Source organism: Anser anser, assembly GCF_964211835.1.
Source record: "Anser anser genome assembly, chromosome: 3".
Classification (NCBI taxonomy): domain Eukaryota; kingdom Metazoa; phylum Chordata; class Aves; order Anseriformes; family Anatidae; genus Anser; species Anser anser.
The window spans coordinates 75,357,339-75,376,513 of record NC_139722.1 but is presented as its reverse complement, the minus strand read 5'-3'; the positions used below and the strand labels follow the sequence as shown (position 1 = coordinate 75,376,513).

Genomic DNA, 19,175 nt, shown 5'->3' with positions numbered 1-19,175 from the left:
CTTAGCTGACCATGCCTTAAAACAGATGAGGGTGGAAGAGAGGTGAGTCACTGTAGTTTTCCCTGTCAATAAGCTAGCGTAACTCTAGAGGTGTTTTTCAGTTTTATGAATCAACTGGAGAGTTTTCAGGAATTAAATGAAATTAACACCATTTAAAAGGATACAAATATTAAAAACAAAACAATTACTAGTTGTTTTACAGCATATAAATGCATTGTTTTCATTTCACAAATATCTAATATTTGTATCTTTTCCCAACATACTTGCATAGTATATAGTTTAAAAATGCAAATCTCTCAAGTACTCGGTTAGCTTTAAAGAAGGAAAGAAGAGATTGTTATTAAAATGATTAAAAATGGGCGTATTTTTTTCCTTTTATCCTTTGTGCGCTTCTTGCAGCAGAATTGCTGCACTTGTGCTTAAACCCAGGACACAATTGCTTATAGCTCTTTAAGATTTTAGCATGGTAACATTGGCTGCTATGTCAGTTTAGCCAGCTTACAAATCCAAGCTTTTTTTCCTGTGGATGCTTCCCAAATTTGTTTTGTTTTGTTGGTTTTCTTGGTCATAATTGGTTATTGTGGTAAGCTTTGTTTCTGCAAAAGCTGGTCTTAAGGAGCAGCCTTAATACCTATCTACAGTTAATTGTATCATCACTAAGCTGTGTGGTCTTATGTTTGCAGGCTGTCGCTTCCTTTTACTAAGAGGAAAAAATTGTTACTATCACTGAACAGTAAGGGATGTGAGCTGCAAATACCATTAAGCTCACTTAATGTCAACTTGCTGAATTTTAATTTCTCTTTATTTTTTTATTTTTTTTCCCAAGCATCAATTTGTATAGCAATGCTGGAGTATTAAGGCTTTCACTTGATGTCAATTGAATATTAAATCATTTTCCATTAAGCATTTTCAGGGCTGGTTTTATCTGCAAAACTCACTGTGAGAGTCACCTGTAGCTCCAAAACAGCTAGTTAATGGAATGCTTATGATGTGTGTACTTTAACCCTCATTCTTATCATTAAACTTGGTTCTTATCCAGACCTCTTTGCTGCAAAGATATCTTAGGAAAAAAAAAAATGAAAAAAAAATTATGATTGGTATTTGTTATAAGAAATATTGTTGAAAGAGAAGAAACAACTGAGCAGTTTGGGAAATGCAAACAATACATGTTTGCAGTTCTGCAGTTCAAATCCCGACAAACCTTATATAGTTGGTTGAATGGTGCCTCACTTCTTTGGATTGGGATTTGATGTTCTGATGTATTCCCATAGGCTACATCCCAACAGCCACTAGAAGAATAACATTGCTTACATTTATAGTTGACCTCCTCATCAGAGGAGCCAAAGACTAAGACTAAAAGCACCTGAAAACTGTGGGTAGTTTCTTATCACTGAAGGAACATCTATCAGGAGAAGCTGATGGTATGTGTTATGAGACTTGGGCTGTTCCTCCTCATCTTTTCTTTTATTGGGATTTTAATCTTCTGTCTCTGTCAAGCATTACATTTCACCAGGAAAAAAATTTAAAAAAATAATAAAAAAAATTGTGGGGCCAAGGTATGACAAGATGAGCAACAGTTGCACTTCTTGTGGATTCTCTTATCTGTTGAAAGTGAGGAGTGCTGAGGTTTGTTTCAGCCATAGTAAAGAGGTTTAAGATAAATTGCTTTGTAAATTCAACAGACTAAATGCAAGGCACCAAGAAATGACCATCAAGAGCCATACTATTGTGGCTTTTTGGGTACATACTAGTTTTGTTATGCATCTGAAAGCCAAATTTGCTGTTTTACTTGCAATTGAGAATGCTGTCATGATTATATTCTTCATGAACAGATTACAGTGCACGTCATTATGGATTCTTGTAGACTGAAAGACTTGTTAATATATTAGTTGTTAATTAGTTATTATTAATATATTATAGAATAGACATGAGAGATTACAATATGTTCATTCACTTAAAAGTCCTATGAAATATGAAAGGATGAGTTTTGTTACATTTGTCTGTGTTCACCAGTGGCCAGACCTGGGGGCGCTGCTTGATGAGAAGCTCAGCATGAGCCAGTAATGTGCACTTGCAGCCCACAAAGCCAACCATATCCTGGGCTGTATCAAAAGAGAAATGACCAGCGAATCCAGGGAGTGATTCTCCCTCTCTACTCCGCTGTCACGAGACCCCACCTGGAGCACTGTGTTCAGCTCTGGGTCTCCCAGCACAAGAAGGATTTGGAAGTGTTGGAACAAATCCAGAGGAGGGCCATGAATGATGATCAAAGGGCTGGAGCACCTCTCCTATGACAACACACTGAGGGAGTTTGGGTTGTTCAGCCTGGAGAAGAGAAGGCTCCATGTTGATCCTTCCAGTACCTAAAGGGGGCCTACAAGAAAGCTGGAGAGGGATTCTTTGTCAGGAAGTACAGTGATTATACAAGGAGTAATGGCTTTAAACTAAAAGAGGGGAGATTTAGATTAGCTATAAAGAGGAAATTCTTTACTCTGAGGGTGGTGAGGCACTGGAAAAAGTTGCTTAGAGAAATTTTGGATGCCCCATCCCTGGAAGTGTTCAAGGCCAGATTGGATGGGGCTTTGAGCAACCCAGTGTAGTGGGAGGTGTCCCTGCCCGTGTCAGGCGGGTGGAACAGGAGGATCTTTAAGATCCCTTCCAACCCAAACCATTTTTTGATTCCATGAAAGAAGTAATGTGGATTAGTACAAGTTTATGGACTAATTGCAGCTTATATATAGTTATGACAAAATGTGCATGTCTTTTGAATAGTACTGCACAGTTGGAATGAGATTTCAGATTGTTCAGTGACCTTGGAGATCAAGGACTGTTTGATAATGTTTAGTTGGTGGTTTGTCCTTGAACAGAGTCATGCTTTTCTACCTGTAGAGAGTAAGAAGGAATAGTTTCAAATGTAGTACCTGCTAGGTACTTGGAAGAGGTTTTCTTCACTGACCTCTTAACAATGTGTTTGTTTTTTTTTTTTCCCTCTAAAAGAAACAAAATTTGAATCACTTCTAAGAAACTTTTCCATTTGTAGAAGTAATATAGTGTCCATGTGCTTTTTCCAGTAGCAAAATGCATATTCACAGCTGTACTTCTTTGTAGTAGCAACAGAGGGGTTTGCCAGCCAAACTGTTATTTACACAAGGACCCAGAAAAGACCATGCTGGCAAAAACAACTTTTGCTAGCAAAACTTCATTGTGTAAACACAGTTTATTAGCCATTGAAGATCCAGTGAAGGCCACTTCTGGACAAGAATATGTGTCTGTGTTTTCTTCCTTTGTTTTGTTCTGAGGTATTTCTGAGAAGAGAAAGTTTTGTCTGTTGCTTTATATTTAATTGTGGGTAGGGCTCAGGAGACCAGTGTGGAGAAGCACTCTTTATATACATAATTTAAATTAAACAATTACTCTGCTTAGCATCACATATTGCTCTGTTGGCATAAAGAACCAAATATGTCTTGAGAAAAAGTAAGAAGAATGGTGTGAATAAAAGTGTTAATCTTTAGAAAGATCAGCTTTGGTCCCTAGTGTCCTGTTAATTTAATTTGATTTGTTCCACTACTTTGACTATGTAATTCAGAGGTTGTGTTTTATCTCCTGCATTTTGCAATACTCTGCAATATGAATTAACTTTTTGGTATCGAACATATAGTGTTATTATTCCTACTATGAAAGTACTACTTTAGTAGTAGTTTTTTTTGTTGTTTTGTTTGTTTGTTTGTTTTAATCAAAGCATATAGCTTAGCAGGTCAAATATTTGCAACAATATATATTTCAGTATTTCTGTGCCCTTAATGCCCTAAGCCCCTTAGTAGCTTCCCCTTCCCATAATGTACTTTTTTTCAGATACTGAAGTGCTTTTCTTGGATCTGTTATGTGAAATGCTCTTTTTCATTCTATTTAAGTACATGTAAAATCACGAAACTTAAGTTTATGAGGCAAGTAATAATAAAACTAAGTTTTCAGTTAAGAATTATATGTATCTGCATTTTATTAGATTACAAGAAAGTAAGAATAAATGGAGCTTTTTATTCTGGTAAATTGAGCATGCGTATTCTGGCAGATTCAGTGTGCCAATGCAATGCTTTTGTTGTTGTTTGTTTTTGTATGTTTGTGTTGCTTTTTTTTCTTTTTTTTCTTTTTCTTTTTTTTTTTTTTTTGTAGCACATTCTTGTACAGGGTACATAAAATAAACATTCTGGCTTTTCCCACGTCCTCGACTCTTAAAGGCCGCTCTTTAAAGAAGCTGTGAGTGTAAAAGGGTTTGAAGAATAAGATTGAAGTTTGGGATCAGAATAAACAGAGAAATCCAATATTTTCTGCACTTGTACCATAATGCAAAACATCAGAATTAGAACCAGTATTATTAGAATGAGTCCAGAGAAGGGCCACAAAGATGACCAGAGGCCTGGGGCTCCCCTCCTATGAAGACAGGCTGAGGGAGTTAAGGTTGTTCAGCCTGAAGATGGCTCTGGGGAAACCTTATAGCAGCCTTCTAGTACCTAAAGGGGGCCTGCAGGAAAGCTGAAGAGGCTCTCTTTATCAGGGAGTATAGTGATTAAAAAAAAAAAAAAAGAGGTAGACTTAGATTAGATATTGGGAAGAAATTCTTTACTCAGAGGGTGGTGAGGCACTGGAACAGGTTGCCCAGAGAGGCTTTGGATGCCCCATCCCTGAAATTGTTCAAGGCCAGGTTGGATGGGGCTTTGGGTAACCTGATCTAGTGGGAGGTGACCATACCTATGGCAGGGTGTTAGGACTAGATGGTCTTTAACGTCCTTTCCAACCCAAACCATTCTATGATCTTATGACGCTAAAAGGAGGTGTATACAGTACAAGTTCAGTAGAGCTACTCCATGGAAAAAAATCTCTTTCCTTCCAACTGCATGAGAAGTATGAAATAAAGTATGCTAAAATGTCTTGTCAGAGCTAAAATACTTTGTGGCAGCTTTATTTTCTTTTCTTAAGGTAGTTTAATTGCCATCTGTATCACATTAGTAGCACGTGAGGAACTGGATGGAAAACACTTTGCCTTGTCATGTGGAACTTTTTAAGACTTCCTGACATTCTCCTTAACAAAACAAATAGTTTCTAGTTTTATCTGAATCTTGAGTGTTTTTCTTTTACACACACTAATCACTGTAACCATTAGACTACTAAATCTTCTTGGATAAATTTCACTATTGCTTTGACCATAAATTCCATACTTTTCTTTGACCATTTGTTTTCACCTCATCCTGAAGTCCAACTGTCTCCTTCCCAAATGCTGTCTATTCTAGCTAAGATACCTTAATCACTTCAGAGATGGTGCATTACATTGCATCTCCTTAGTTTCTGAACATCTCAGTGTGTTCTTTTTTGGATTTCTTTAGTATGTTTTATGATGCACCATGCATGTTTGTAGAATAAGTAAATAATAATTATGAAAGGATACATCTCATATCATCACTTCATTTTCTACAACTGAGAGTAGATGCAGAATTTTCACATACAAATGATGTGTTTTATGTTCTGTAATTCTATACCAAGTGATAAGACATGGGGAAACAGTCTCAATTTGCACCATAAGAGGTTTAGGTTGGATATTAGGAGAAATTTCTTTACTGAAAGAGTTGTGCAGCACTGGAATAGGCTGCCCAGGAAACTGGTTGAGTTACCGTCCCTGGAGGTTTTCAAGATAAGTGTGGATTTGGAACTTAGTAGATAGTTCAGTGGTGGACTTTAGTACTAGGTTAAAAGTTGGACTACATGATCTTGGAGGTCTTTTCCAACCTGAATGATTCTATGATTCTATGAAAACAGCCCCTGTTTAATAATTTACTCTGTTTCACAGGGCTCATGATGGTGGCTATTGACTTCTGAGGTCTGTCTCCGTTCCTTCATACCTGAGTTTTCTTTGTCTTGTGATCCATTGGGCTTGCTCTGACTCTAAATCATAACGCAAGGCATTCTGCACTCTGAGTAGTGATCTGTGAAATTTGTATTCAAATGGTAATTGGAGCCTCACCTAAAATAACCATATAAATAAAAGGTGTTTTTTTGTTTGCTTTTTTGTTTGTTTTTTAAATCTTAGTTCCTATCTGTGAAACAAGGATAGTGTTTCACTGCCCACAATACAAGGGAGTTAGAGACTACAGGCATAGTTAGAGATTGTGAGATATTCAAATACCATAGTAATAATGACCTCACAAGTCTCTCAAGTTAGGTAGAGGGGAGTGAAATAACAGAAATGCTATTGATTTCATAGTACATAGAATTCACTTAATTTCTTTAAGGAACCAGGCCCACAGATTTTATGTTTTATTATTATTATCATTATTATTTTGTTGTTGTTCTTGTTGTTTCTCCTACAGAGAGTTAGCTATACATATAATGACAATTCCAGAGCAAAGCTCCCTGCATACTACTAAGCCGAAGCTGAAATCTTATTAGAAAAAAAAAAAAAAGTTATTTTTTCAGTCTTTCAAGGCAACGTTGCATCCAGAGCAACTGGTATCTACAGTACATGTGCACCTGCTTTTGTTTACTGCAACAGAAAATTTTGGAAATGATATATGTAGCAGAAGGATTAGATGTAATTACTATTAATTATCATAACCATTGATGCCATAGAATCTTGGGAGATGAACCCCTGTAACAGCTGTAATGAAAGCAAAGTCTAACATTAAAACAAACCAGTACAAAGGAGTGGCCATTCTTACTAGGAGCTCTAGTAATATGCTGTATAGTGTTGTGTCCCCTTTTAGTACAGGGGATGAATACAGTCACTTGGATTTCAGGAAGTATAGTTACCAGAGCATTTTGAAATTACCTTTCATTTGGGTGAGATAAACAAGAAATTTAAAGGTTATCTGTACTTTCTGAGCATTCTCTATTGAAGTAAGTGACTGCATTCTAGAAAAAATCTTTCTTATAAGAGGTAATATTTTTCTGTGACTCTATGTATGATGTTCAAGGTAAACACAATCCAACTGATGTAAGTGGTGACTGACTAGCAGAAGAGTTATTCACTATCTGAATATTGAATGTAGAATGGGATTTTATATGATTTTGAAAGAGTTACATGGAGTTTTACCAACTAATTTTCATTTTCAAAAGCACAAAAACTGTTTCTCTGTTACCTACTTTATTCAGTCCTTTGCATCACATATGTAGCACGGTAACTCTGTAAATGTAGCTATGCTCTCTAATTACATTTTTTTTCTTCCCCCCCCCTTTTTTTTTCCTTCTAACTAGAGTCTGTGTGTATTTACACCACCAGGAGCTAAAGAAGGACAACCACGGCTCATTCCGGCAGGGCCCATTGCACATGGCACTACAGTATCTGCTTATGTAGCCAGATCCAGAAAAACGTTGTTAGTAGAAGATATTCTGGGGGTAAAAAGCTTTCTGTTTTTAATGAGATGAATACAACATATTAATGGGATGAATATTTTGGTGCTGAAATGTTTATTGAGCAGAATGTATAATATAATTTACATCTGTCTTGCTACCAAGGAAATAAGTTTGAATTTGGATTAGCTTCATGGAATAAATTCAGAAGATCTCATTCATTTTTAAATTTAAAGGTTTTTTTATTTTTTTCTAACAGATTTTTGTTGTCAGATAATGGAAGTAAGGGTATTGTAGTTACTTGGAAAGGAAAAAACAAAACAAAACAAACAAAAACAAAACAAACAAAAAAAAACCAACCCTACCAGTCAAAACTTCTGTCCTCTTGGTCTTGAAATACTCAATTGGTTTGCTAATCCCAAACAAGAAGACTTCCATATAGTTAATTAAAGTCTCATGCTTAAAAGTATGTCAATCACAGTTCTGATTATTAGACAAGACTTACAAATGTAACTGATAGCAAAATTCAGGAATTCGGGTCTTTCTTTTTTTTTTTTTTTTAATATTCAGAAAATCTGTATGTAATATTCTGATAACTCCTGGCACTCTGTATGTCTGTCTTTTTTAATTTTTTTGAAAGCTTTCATTCTCTAATCATGTCTATGCAGTTGCATCAAATGGGTAGTTAATTGTACTTTATGAGGATGCTTTATGATTGACTGGTTGTGAGAAAATCAAGACTGTTTAAATTGGTTACTCTTCAGTGTTTTCAGTACTCTTTTGAGCTCTTTTGATCTAGAATAAGAATCCTATACAGTGGTCAAAATGGTCAAAACTGGGCATTTCTATCTCTGTTTTTAAAAGTTTTTTTTTTTAAGTTATTATTATTATTATTATTTTAAATGCCAAATACACATGCTCTCAGGTGGCCAGGTGCTGAAGAAGGTAGCCCAAAGGGCCCTGAAGTTTTCCCGTACTGATGAAGGGATGCTGTTCTACATGTCGGGGGGGGGGGGGGGGGGGGGGAAGCAGACACCACTTTCTCTGTAGTAGCAGTTGGTACTTACCTGGACTATAAAGGGTTTCTATGGTGTTAGTGTTTTTCTGTCTATAACATAGACAGACAATAGACAGGCTTAAATTGTCACTGGTAATTTCCAATTAATGTCACGATAGGCTTGTATATTAAGGTGGTATGTGTTGATTTTACATCCTTAATACTAGTGGGGAAGAGTTTAGAGGTCTTTGTTGTTTTACAGTATAAGCAGATTATTGACAGAACTCCAGACAAATTTCCTCTTTTGAAGTGACCGGATGGACATAGAGAACACCTAATGTACCCCAATGGGTTGTACTAAGAAGAAAAGGTTAACTTCCTTTCACTGTGAAATTCAAGTTGTGAACCTCTGCGAAGGCTATGCAGAATGGCAGTTCACTGCAGCAGGGAACTGGCTTCTTTGATTCCCAGTCTAATTTCCCCACGCTGGCCTTTCAGTTTGGTCCTTCTTTATTCTGTTAACCCCTCCAGAAAAGGAAGATTAATTTTGGTGACATAGTTTGCCTTCCTGTGATTTTAGGATGCAAACTGACTCGTCAACCCTCTTTTGTGGAAGAAAGAATTAAAAAGCAAATGCAGGAGGCTTGTGTTGAAAAGTGCTTCCCACTCTCCATTGCATTCCAGTTTGTGTGAAGCTGTCATTTGTTCTTAGACTTTCAGGGTGATTGTCATCTTAGTAATTAAGGTAGAGATTACTTGCTGTTTTCTTTGAGAAAGGAAAGGATTCCCTTCCCCAGTGCAAGTGGGAGCAGCCATGAAGAAGAGAGAGTTTTCTTAAGCAGAGTCTACAGGGAACATCTAGTAGGAATCATGTACAGAAGGACTGTGTGTAACCAAGTGCTTCTGGCATGCTTCAGGTCAGCTAGTTACTGCCTCACCGACTATAACATCCAGGTAGTTTCTCTGGTCTTTGTGAGTTTTTATTCATGAGGAGTTGAAGTTATAAAGTGTTGCATATTCCCTACTTAAAGCAAATGTTATGCATTTGGGCTTTTTATAGCAGCTGGTAGGTTATTTTTAACATTTATTCTATAAATTGTGCATGGGCTTATTCAGGATGCATAAGCAAGGGAAGGAGAAATACTTTCTCTCATGTAATTTTTTTCTGGAAAATATTTTTCTCCTCAGGAGTCAGTTGAGGATTATAACTCTGTATAACCTAAAGCCTTAGCCTCAGTTTTTGATTTTTATCCTCTTGCAAGCACTGCTGGCTGCTTGGTAACGCTGAAATCTGAGCAGCCCACTTCATAATTACAAATGCTCTAGTTTTCTTTTTTTGTTTGTATGTTTCTTTCTTTCTCTCTTAATCTGGAATGGCATTAACAATGAAGTGTTGGTTTGCTGCCTGTGAGATTAGAAAAAATGCATTATAAAAGCAAACCTGAAGCTAATATCACAACTAATTCTAACTTTGCATCACTAAGGTTATCTATACATATAAATTGATGCTGAGAAGATTTTTTATTGAACTTTGCTAGTAAATGTCTTAATGCTACATGTAAATTATGCTGGGAGTTATGATATTTAGTGAATTTTATCATTAAATATATTTTCCTGCAGATTTGATCAGTCAAGAGGGGGAGAAAAGCACCAATTTATCTTTTATATTAATGTTATGATATTTACGTTTTATCAGATTATGTTTACATTTTCTAGGATGAACGATTTCCTAAAGGTACTGGACTGGAATCAGGGACTCGTATCCAATCTGTTCTTTGTTTACCCATCGTCACTGCAATTGGTGATCTGATTGGTATCCTGGAGCTTTATCGTCACTGGGGCAAAGAAGCCTTCCATCTAAGTCACCAAGAGGTGAGGCACCACTTTCCAGAATTTGTTCTGCAATGGCCAGCACTCCAGCCCTCCACCCTCCAAACTTTCTTCTCTCACTCTTCTCTTCTGTGTTTTATACTTTTTTCATATGTGAATTTTATCATCAAATATTTGTCTTTATTGATTATAAACTCAATACGAAGTCATTAAAGAAGTTAATGCAAAACTGCCAAATAAAGCATATCTATGCAAATGTACATCAAATGTCAGAAAAATGAAGTTACTTTATACACTCAAGTTACACTGGGCCTCAATTTTAACTTTCCAGAAAAAGCTTTATTTTACAGGATGGAAAAGATATTTTAGGTTGATTTGTTTTTGATATTGTTTCTCATGGGGATGAGCCCTATTGTGGGATATAATTTTGCTATGTTGTTGCAATCATGTAGAAACTCTCAGTGTAAGGTCTCACAGGAGAAAGTGATTTTACTTTAAAATATAAATGAAGCAAAAGAGATTTCACTTATTTGCATTTATATTCTTATATCCACACACTTGCAGGCACCAAGATGTGTGTGTCTAAGTGGTCCTTTCCAAGAGTCAGGCACAAGAGATGTGGGTATCCAGATAGTCTCTCCAGGACTTCTCTCAGGGACATGGAGAACAAAGGATGCCACCTGCTGAGTCCTCTTGTCTCCTGGTTTCTTTCTAGGTTGACAGCCATGTGGTGGTTTTGAGTCTGCCTTTCTTTAGCTTTTAGGAGCTGACATCTTTTGTCTCTCCAGTGTGTCCCACCTCTGTGAGTCATCAAGATGTCCTTTTTGACGTGTCATCACTGTCTTTTTTCTCCTGACCTAGACGTCCTTCAAAACTGTGTGTGCATATGCTGGTACCTGGAAGACCCGCTAATCTAGATGCCATCACGACATGCCATTCATAAAAGCCTCTTCTACTATTTTTCATTCTGGTGTTTCTTCACACAGATACTCCCATCCATATCCATTTTCCCATTTCCATGACAGTTCTGTATGCTATATGGTGTACTGTATTTATATAAGGCCTGTGCAGTTAAATTGTCCACACATGTCCATTTGTCATTTGACACTGAGTTGTTAGCCAAGGACAAATGAATCTGAAAATGGATTAGATGTCTCAGAGATTATTGCCTTGTTATGTCCCATCTACATGCTAAGGTGGCTCAGAACTGTGCTGTTCAATTCTATCTGTACCTTTCCTCTGGGAAATGAACCTAAACTCAGAGATTAGGACAAAATGGGGTGAGTCTTAGCAAGGTCTGTTGTCTTGATAGTGTTATGAGATGTACCGCGGAGCACAAATGCTATGCAGTTTATCTGTACTGAAGAGTAATTATTCTTATGCAAAAAGCAGAAAGCATGCCAATGAGAGGTATTAAACTAGTCCTCCCAAGGAAGGAAAAAAACTAGTAATATTTGTCAACCATATATTCTGTTTATCAGTAACCTAAGTAGCTTAGTGGGATGCAGATATTTATATATTAGCTAGGCAGTCAGCACATGTGTAGCTTCAGCCTCAATGTCTCAGCTGGTGTCTTTTTTCCAGTACATAGAGGTCATGGTAGGGGACTGGATTAGTATGGTGGTGTCAGTGTCCCTGTTCACAGAACAAAGAACAGACCATACACATACCATGCTTCATTAATTCAATAATACACACAATGTATTTATTTTTTAAAATTTTATCCTATTACATTAATCAATCTACAATTCAGATAGTCTCAAACGTGCATTGTTCTGTGCAAAGCAGTATGAATCTTTTATGTTATATTAAATACCTTCTTTAACTGAATTTCATGAATGTTCTACTTGGAAAAGACAGACTACTAAATAAAAGTATTTTATTAGTAAATTAAAAATATTTAAAGATGACTTTCTGAGTGTTCTAAAGCATTCTTTTTGTTTTCAGGTTTCAGAAAGCCTTTGAATACCATTAGCAGTTTTTATAAAATCTGTACAATGTGTTCTGCTTAAAAAAAAATAAAAAAAAATGAAGGACATGAGGAGGGAGGGAATGCAGCAGCAGACTTTTAGTACTTGTGTCCTCTGTGTTCTTATAAAGCTTATGTGTTTCAAGGACAGGAGATTATGCATGGTAGCACATCTTAGTTAACTGCAGTTTACCTGACATTTGCTTGAAATGTTGCCTGGAAATTGTCATGCTTTAAAACACTAGTCTTGCAATGAGGGATCAGATCTATTTCTTCTGCCACCAAAATGGTAGTGAAAGAGACAGTGCCTGTTTACAGCTGGAAATAGTTGTGGCTGAAGAGATGCAGCCTCAGAAAGATGTTATGAGATATTTTATTTCTATAACAGATGTCTTTCAAAAAAATATACATAACATAATTTTTAATGTCCTTGATTCATGGGACATTTGTTTTGATGCTATGTTTCTGACCTGATGGGTTGCCAATAACACTGCTTATGAGCATTGATAACCATCTTTATGACACAGAAGTGGAGGAATGTTCTCCTGTGTCTGAATGCATCTTACTGATACTGAAGCTATTGCAGGTATACAGAGACTTTCACAAAATAATTATCTCCTCACAAATTGTTGCTGCCTGTCTGTCTAATTCACTCAGCTGTATAGAGAAAACTATCATTTAAATTGTGTGACATTTTCAAGGTTTGTTCAGATTTGTTTGTTTTCTCTTTTGTTTCAGGTTGCAACAGCAAATCTTGCATGGGCTTCAGTAGCAATACATCAAGTACAAGTAAGTGTGGGTTGGTTTTCATTTTTTCCATTATGTAGCCCTTCTGCCAGAACTTGATTAGTAGAAATATGGATTATTTTCAAACTTAAATGGGGTCACTACTAAAACATTGATTTAAGGCCCTTCCCAGATCCTGGGGAAAGTATGCTAAAGTTTCTGGTGTTTATTGATCCTAGTTCTCTCCACTTGCAACCATGGAACAAATGACTTAATAAATAACATTTTTATTATTCCTTTTATTTTAAAGGAAAAAGAAATTTTAGTGAAGTAGATAGATAATTATTAAAGTGGAATTGTAACAACTTTACAGTGTTTTTTTTTTTCTTGGAAGAAGGCAACTTCTAGGCCACCTGGTTCCTCCCATAGTAATCAGTTTGCAATTATTAGGTATTGCTAGCTAAGCCTGCTTTAAGCTATCCTTGCTAGCTGCTTCATGGTCCTCTAACTACTCTAACTAAAGATGCGCCTAATGAAGCTCCACACACAGCTAGCTCCTGTAGCAAATCCCAACAGCTTTACTGAGAGGTTTTGTTCCTTCAGCTAATAGAAGATGGTAACACTGAATCTAAACATATTCCATCAGCTTACAGAAGATGCTGAAACAGGTTCATCTGTCAACTCACAGAAGGAAGATTATTACATTATTTTTTTCAAGATATCTTTTATGCACCTCACAGAAGACTCACACAAAATTTCCTGCTTTTCTTTTCAAGACTAATATTTGCCACCTCATTGCTGGAGATCATTGACTTCATTTAAGGTGATCATTCACCTTGGTACATTCAGAAAGAATTTGCTGGCCTTGGTTATTGTGCACTAGTAGAATTGCAATTGCATGCAGTTGCAATTTCTCATCACTTTATAATACTGACTCACTCTTTAACAGAAGTCTTTCACATCTAAGAAAACAAAACTTAGAAAACTTAGTTTTAAGCCTGTTCGTTGTTCATTTTCATTCCTCTCCCTTCAGCTCTTGCAGGCCAAAGCAGAAGACTCACCATGCCCAGGTTCTTGCTTGGGAAGAATGTGGGACTTCTGATCTGGGATTAGGCCTTACCTATTAGGCTACTAAACAGATAGCTAAGATTGAAGCCCAGCACACAAATACAACTATTAATTTTATACAGTGGTGTAATATATATATATATATACGCACTAGGAGTGGTATTTTTTAAATACAAATCAAACGGGTAGACCACATGACTTCAGGTTCTCTCTGACTTCAGTGTTCCCTTGGAACAAACGATAACGTGATCTGTTCTTCCACAGGTGTGCAGAGGCCTTGCCAAACAGACTGAACTGAATGACTTCTTGCTTGATGTATCGAAGTAAGTATGATTTGCACTATAATCTCATCAGTCTATTTTGATGAGCTTTCCAATCTGAACAGGTGCGGAGAGCAAGAAAACTTCAGCACAGGGCTAAGAATGAATGATGTGGGTGGCAGTGGTGTATTGCTGTTAAACTGCTTTGTTCCTATGGCAGAAGAAAATGTAAAATCCAGTTATAATGTACAGAATTTGTTTACTCTTGTGGTCTTTAGCATGTTTTTTTACTTGTTTTTGTCATCCCCCCCCCCCCCCTTGGATTTAAACATGGCCCTCCATGCCAAAGTAACAACCAGGCGTCGTTTCTTTTCAGGGTCAGTTTTAGAAGGTTTGAATGGATTTTTTGAAAATTGAAAATTTAGTCAATTTGCTTCAGCACTTCCCTCCTTATTTTTTGACCTCTACATGCATGTATAAGTATATATGCATAAGTATACACATGCATAAGTATACACACTTCAAGGCTATATCCTTGAATAATCAGGACTGCCACACAGTTGTTCTTCCTCTGTGTTTTCTGGAGACTCTGTTTTCATTTTCAAAGAACTGTAACTGGGTATGGTATATGTTATTTTAATTTCTCATCATGATGAATGAAAGATTAAGCTGAAAACCCTGTAAAAGTATGAAAGTTTGTTCTTAGACTGGTGAAGTCAATTTGATGTTCTAGGCAATCTTCTTGTCCTTCATCCCTTTTCCTTTGTTATACAAGCATCTTTAAACAATAGAGATAGTAAGTTAAAATAATAATGGGTTGGTGGTATTGTTCTTTGGGTCTCGATGAATAGTTCTCAAGCTGATAGGATTAAAGGGTGTCCAGCAAGCCTCTGCCATAACTCAGAAATGCAAATGCAGGGAGTTGAATCACTTCTGCTGCAATGGGAGATGATAGAGTGGAGGAAGGGGCCTGCCTCTTGCATGGAGGGCAAGTAGGCTGTACCCAGATGTTTTGCCTACATTTTGGTCCCAGAAATAATTTTCTTTATTATTATTATTATTATTTCAGCTTAGTTTTAGAGCATATCTCCTAAAGACCACTCTCATCATTCCCTTGCCAGAGCTATCCTCTTGCTGCGGTGTCTTGCACCATTACATTCCTTTGCACAGTCATTGTCTGTTGCTAGCATCTGTACTGAGCTAGTTTACCAATGAACTCTGGGTTAATCTAGCCAAATTTAGTGGCTGGCAATTTACTTTTGGTACATAATACTGACTTTGTTTTAAAGAATTTTGTATTTTAAAATTTTAAGATAAATTTACAATAAATATTGCAAATATTTAATAGGTATTTCTGTAAGCAAATACCCTAGCTTTATCAGCTGTTAGAATATTTTAGTTTTAACAAAAAAGAAAGCCTATGCTTTGAGCCAAAAAAAATAGGAGCATCATTTAATAACACCTTTATCAACTTCATGTAGGTAAAGAATTGCACTGGCAAGGAAATACTCAGTTTGCTTTTAGACACGGTCTGTACATGTTCTTACATGGAAAGAGGATTTCCTATTCAATGAGAAAATTGCTACCATGCAGTGTCACTGGGACATCTTCTATAGCATTTTAGAAAGGGCAGGGTATACAGTGCTCCACCTCTTCATGTCTCTGAAATTGTAAGACATTGTATTATATACCTGTATTACATGTATTATGTACCTTCTTTTTCACTAGACCCAAACAGAAGTGAGCTGTATATATATGTTCAAGGCCATGGGACAATGTCTTTCTGTCTCTTGGGAACATTGTAATCCAAGGGTTATTAAGACTTGGCATGTGGAAGATTTAGACTTCTTTTTCTAATAAGTTTGACCTTTATCATTCAATGTTCTTGACTGTCCTTGGACAGTTACCACTTCACTGTGAAACTGAGATAACGTTTTTTTTTTTTTTAAAAAAGTCACAAGATTAGTCTTCTGCAACACTAATACACTAACACCTGGGCTAATAAAGAATACTCATTAAGAGTTTCATAAATTGTTGCTTTTAAATACTATTAAATAGTATTTAAGTAGAATATGATATGAATTTAGTTACAACACATAGTATTTACAAGTTCTCAGTACATAATCCTCTATGCATAAACCTAATGAGATATTTTGAAAACATGTAGATAATGTTATATATCTGTAGTGAACAATGGAAGTGAACAATGGTTGTGTTTTTTTTTTTTAATGTATATCTTCTGGATTGTTTTCCCTTTTTGCTTCTCCTTTTAAAATGTTAAGTGTGTAAAAGGTGGCAAAGTATTTTGATACCTTTTTGGTGTTGCCCAGTCAGGGCCTGTTCAGTTCAAGGCAGGCAATGTTTGGTAGTCTTTTTCTTTTCCTAAGGAGTTCTGTTATTATTGAATAATGGCTTAAAGGAACAGATCTAGTAGGACCATTGCTGAATTCCCTTGTGCAATGGAAAGCAAGTAAATGGTTTTCAAGGTGCAAAAGTTTTTTCTCACCTATTTCAGTTAACTGTTAAGTTATTGTGACACAAAAGCCCACAACAGTCATTTGAGAAGTGTTTAACTAAATGCAAATATTTACTGAGCCTTCTTTCTCTACAGAACATATTTTGATAATATAGTTGCAATAGATTCTCTACTTGAACATATAATGGTAAGTTGTTTTTTTCACTTCGAATTTGTTTAATCTTGGTTATTAAAGTCCTCCACTCTCTTTCCTTAAAGTAAGACATTACACATCGTCGAAATGTCTGAGCTGTTTGTGATGGACACATAATACGAACAGAATTAACAACTCTATATGGAAGAGGAAAGTAAGGTGTCAGCTCAATTTTGATTGTTGCAGTAACTTCATTTCACAGCTTTCCTAAGTAATGACACAATACTGTCCCTGAGCTATATCATTACTATTGTGTGTTGAAGGTTTGAAAATTGTAACAAAAAGGTTTCTGTTTTTCTTTTTATTTCAGCCTGTTGTTCCTTTTTCCTAAATTCAAATTTTCGACATGATGCAAAACATTCCTCAGGAAGTTGTTGTCTGTAGGAAGGACTAGAGATCAAACATTACTTCTAGCATATTTGTTCCAGCCACTGGATGAGATGTGCAAGACATTACATCCCCTTTGCTTTGCAGAAGTATTTACACCCATAACAAAAGAGTCAGTCAATATTTTATAAAAACAAAACAAAACAAAAAAAACTGAAAGCCAAAACCAATGAAATAGCTAACAGAGTATGTTTAATCAATGAATTTCATGAAGTACAGTCTAGAAACAGATCATAATTTTTTGAAACATTTTCAAATTTGGAATTATTTCCTGAACAGTGTCTACAAATATCTGGTGGACTGGTTGGTTGTAGCACATTTTGAATGTTTAAGAAATGAATTACACTTTTTAGCTTTAGGAACATTAATTTAATACTTCAGTTCTTTTCCCTAAATGTAAATCTTAATCAGATCTCTGATACTATTAGTTCAATCTGCATATTCAAATGTACTCTCCAAGAGTATTCCAACATATGCCCTACTCTTCAATGTGATATTCTTAGCAATATTCAAAGACAAGAAACAAAGAATGCAAACAATATAAAAGTGGTTTTACTTAGAAACTTGAATTAGTTATAGAAAATATTTTGCAGTTTTTGTCTTATTCTAGTTAGTACATTGTCAAGACTTTTGCACATAGGATACATTTCTGAACACTGACTTTCCAGTTTAAATGAACTGCTTAATAATTGCTTGACATTTAAAAGAACTGGTGTAATATAACATACAGCATTGAGGACAAATATTCATATTCTTCCTTGTTCTTCACTATGAAGAGAGTTCTGATGGAAAACACAATTGGCAGTAAAATATGCTTACTCTTTCCTCATCTTTTCAAACACTTGGCTGTATCCTGGTTCTGCATTTTAGCCTGCATAGATGCTTCATACTCAGCTTCCTTTTTAATCTGTAGTGGTTAGCTGTTTCTTAGGCCAATTAATTGAATTACATTTGCACACTTATTGCCATTTTATGGGAGTGTGATTGTATCATTATGTGGCATATTCTGTGTTTCAGAGGGAGAGAAGAGTGACAGTCAGTTTCACCTCACTACTTTGATATTTCACAGAAGTTACATCTTAGCTTGCACTCTCCCTGTTTTTCCCTGCTCTGATGGACCAGAAGGGATAGAAAGCAGCAGGATCTTTCTAGCCACAGATTCTTTCAATATTGGAGAGCTCTTCAGCTTTTGTAAAGTTGGTCTAGATTGTTTCTGTGCAGTGCACGTTACATAGCTCATACGACAGTGGAGTAAAGCTTCGCTGCGAGTGATTTATCATCTCACAGGTTCTTCCTGCCAAGGGCTAACATTTGTCTACTTCCATTAATACGAAATGAAATGTTTTAGGTGGGTGTTTTTTTTTGTTGTTGTTGTTTGAAAGATGAGAGTGGGAGAGGGAAAAAAAATGAGTTTATTCATTCATACAAAAGGCCTGAGAAGTCTCAGCTGTCCTACCTGCATGTCCTACGGACCAAGGTGTAATCATAATCAGTCTCTTTCTTTGACTGAATATATACAATTAAGAGAGAGCGAGAGAGTGTCTCCTTAGACCTTTCTATACTATGCAGTTACTGTACTTTCTGAGCAGATAAGAAAAGCAGGAGCTGTACCTGAATAGGATAGAGCACATTCTTGAACCTGAGTCTATGGCATCTTAACACAGTGATACTCATGTGACATAATCAACAGTCTTTCCTAGTGTTCTCAGAAAGTCCATCCTAAGTCTGAGAAACCTTTCAGTGAAATTCTGCTGTGTTCCTGGGACAAAGTTCTGTGCTGACTGGCGATTAGTTTTGCTGAGATGAAAGTAGCTAGCTCGAAGTATGATAAAGGCCACGAAGGTATTTTATTATGCTGTGGTAGTTGACTATGGGTGGTATCTTGGGGCCTTTATTAGTTCATGAAGAACTTACTAGCTCTCAATTTTTGA

At 36.2% G+C, this 19,175-nt stretch overlaps 1 protein-coding gene across 7 annotated transcripts in view; it reads left to right on the top strand.

Annotated features, from left to right (window-relative positions):
• The window catches only part of PDE10A (phosphodiesterase 10A), a 191,394-nt gene that overhangs the window by 131,667 nt on the left and 40,552 nt on the right, over positions 1-19,175 (top strand). For 6 of the 7 annotated variants that reach the window (XM_083830998.1, XM_083830994.1, XM_083830996.1 and 3 more), the window contains 5 exons: positions 7,243-7,383; positions 10,052-10,207; positions 12,873-12,923; positions 14,193-14,251; positions 16,800-16,851. In XM_083830998.1, the coding sequence (XP_083687124.1) occupies positions 7,243-7,383; positions 10,052-10,207; positions 12,873-12,923; positions 14,193-14,251; positions 16,800-16,851 (459 nt within the window). The remainder of the gene's footprint in view (positions 1-7,242; positions 7,384-10,051; positions 10,208-12,872; positions 12,924-14,192; positions 14,252-16,799; positions 16,852-19,175) is intronic. The other variant, XM_083830997.1, reaches the window with a different exon arrangement.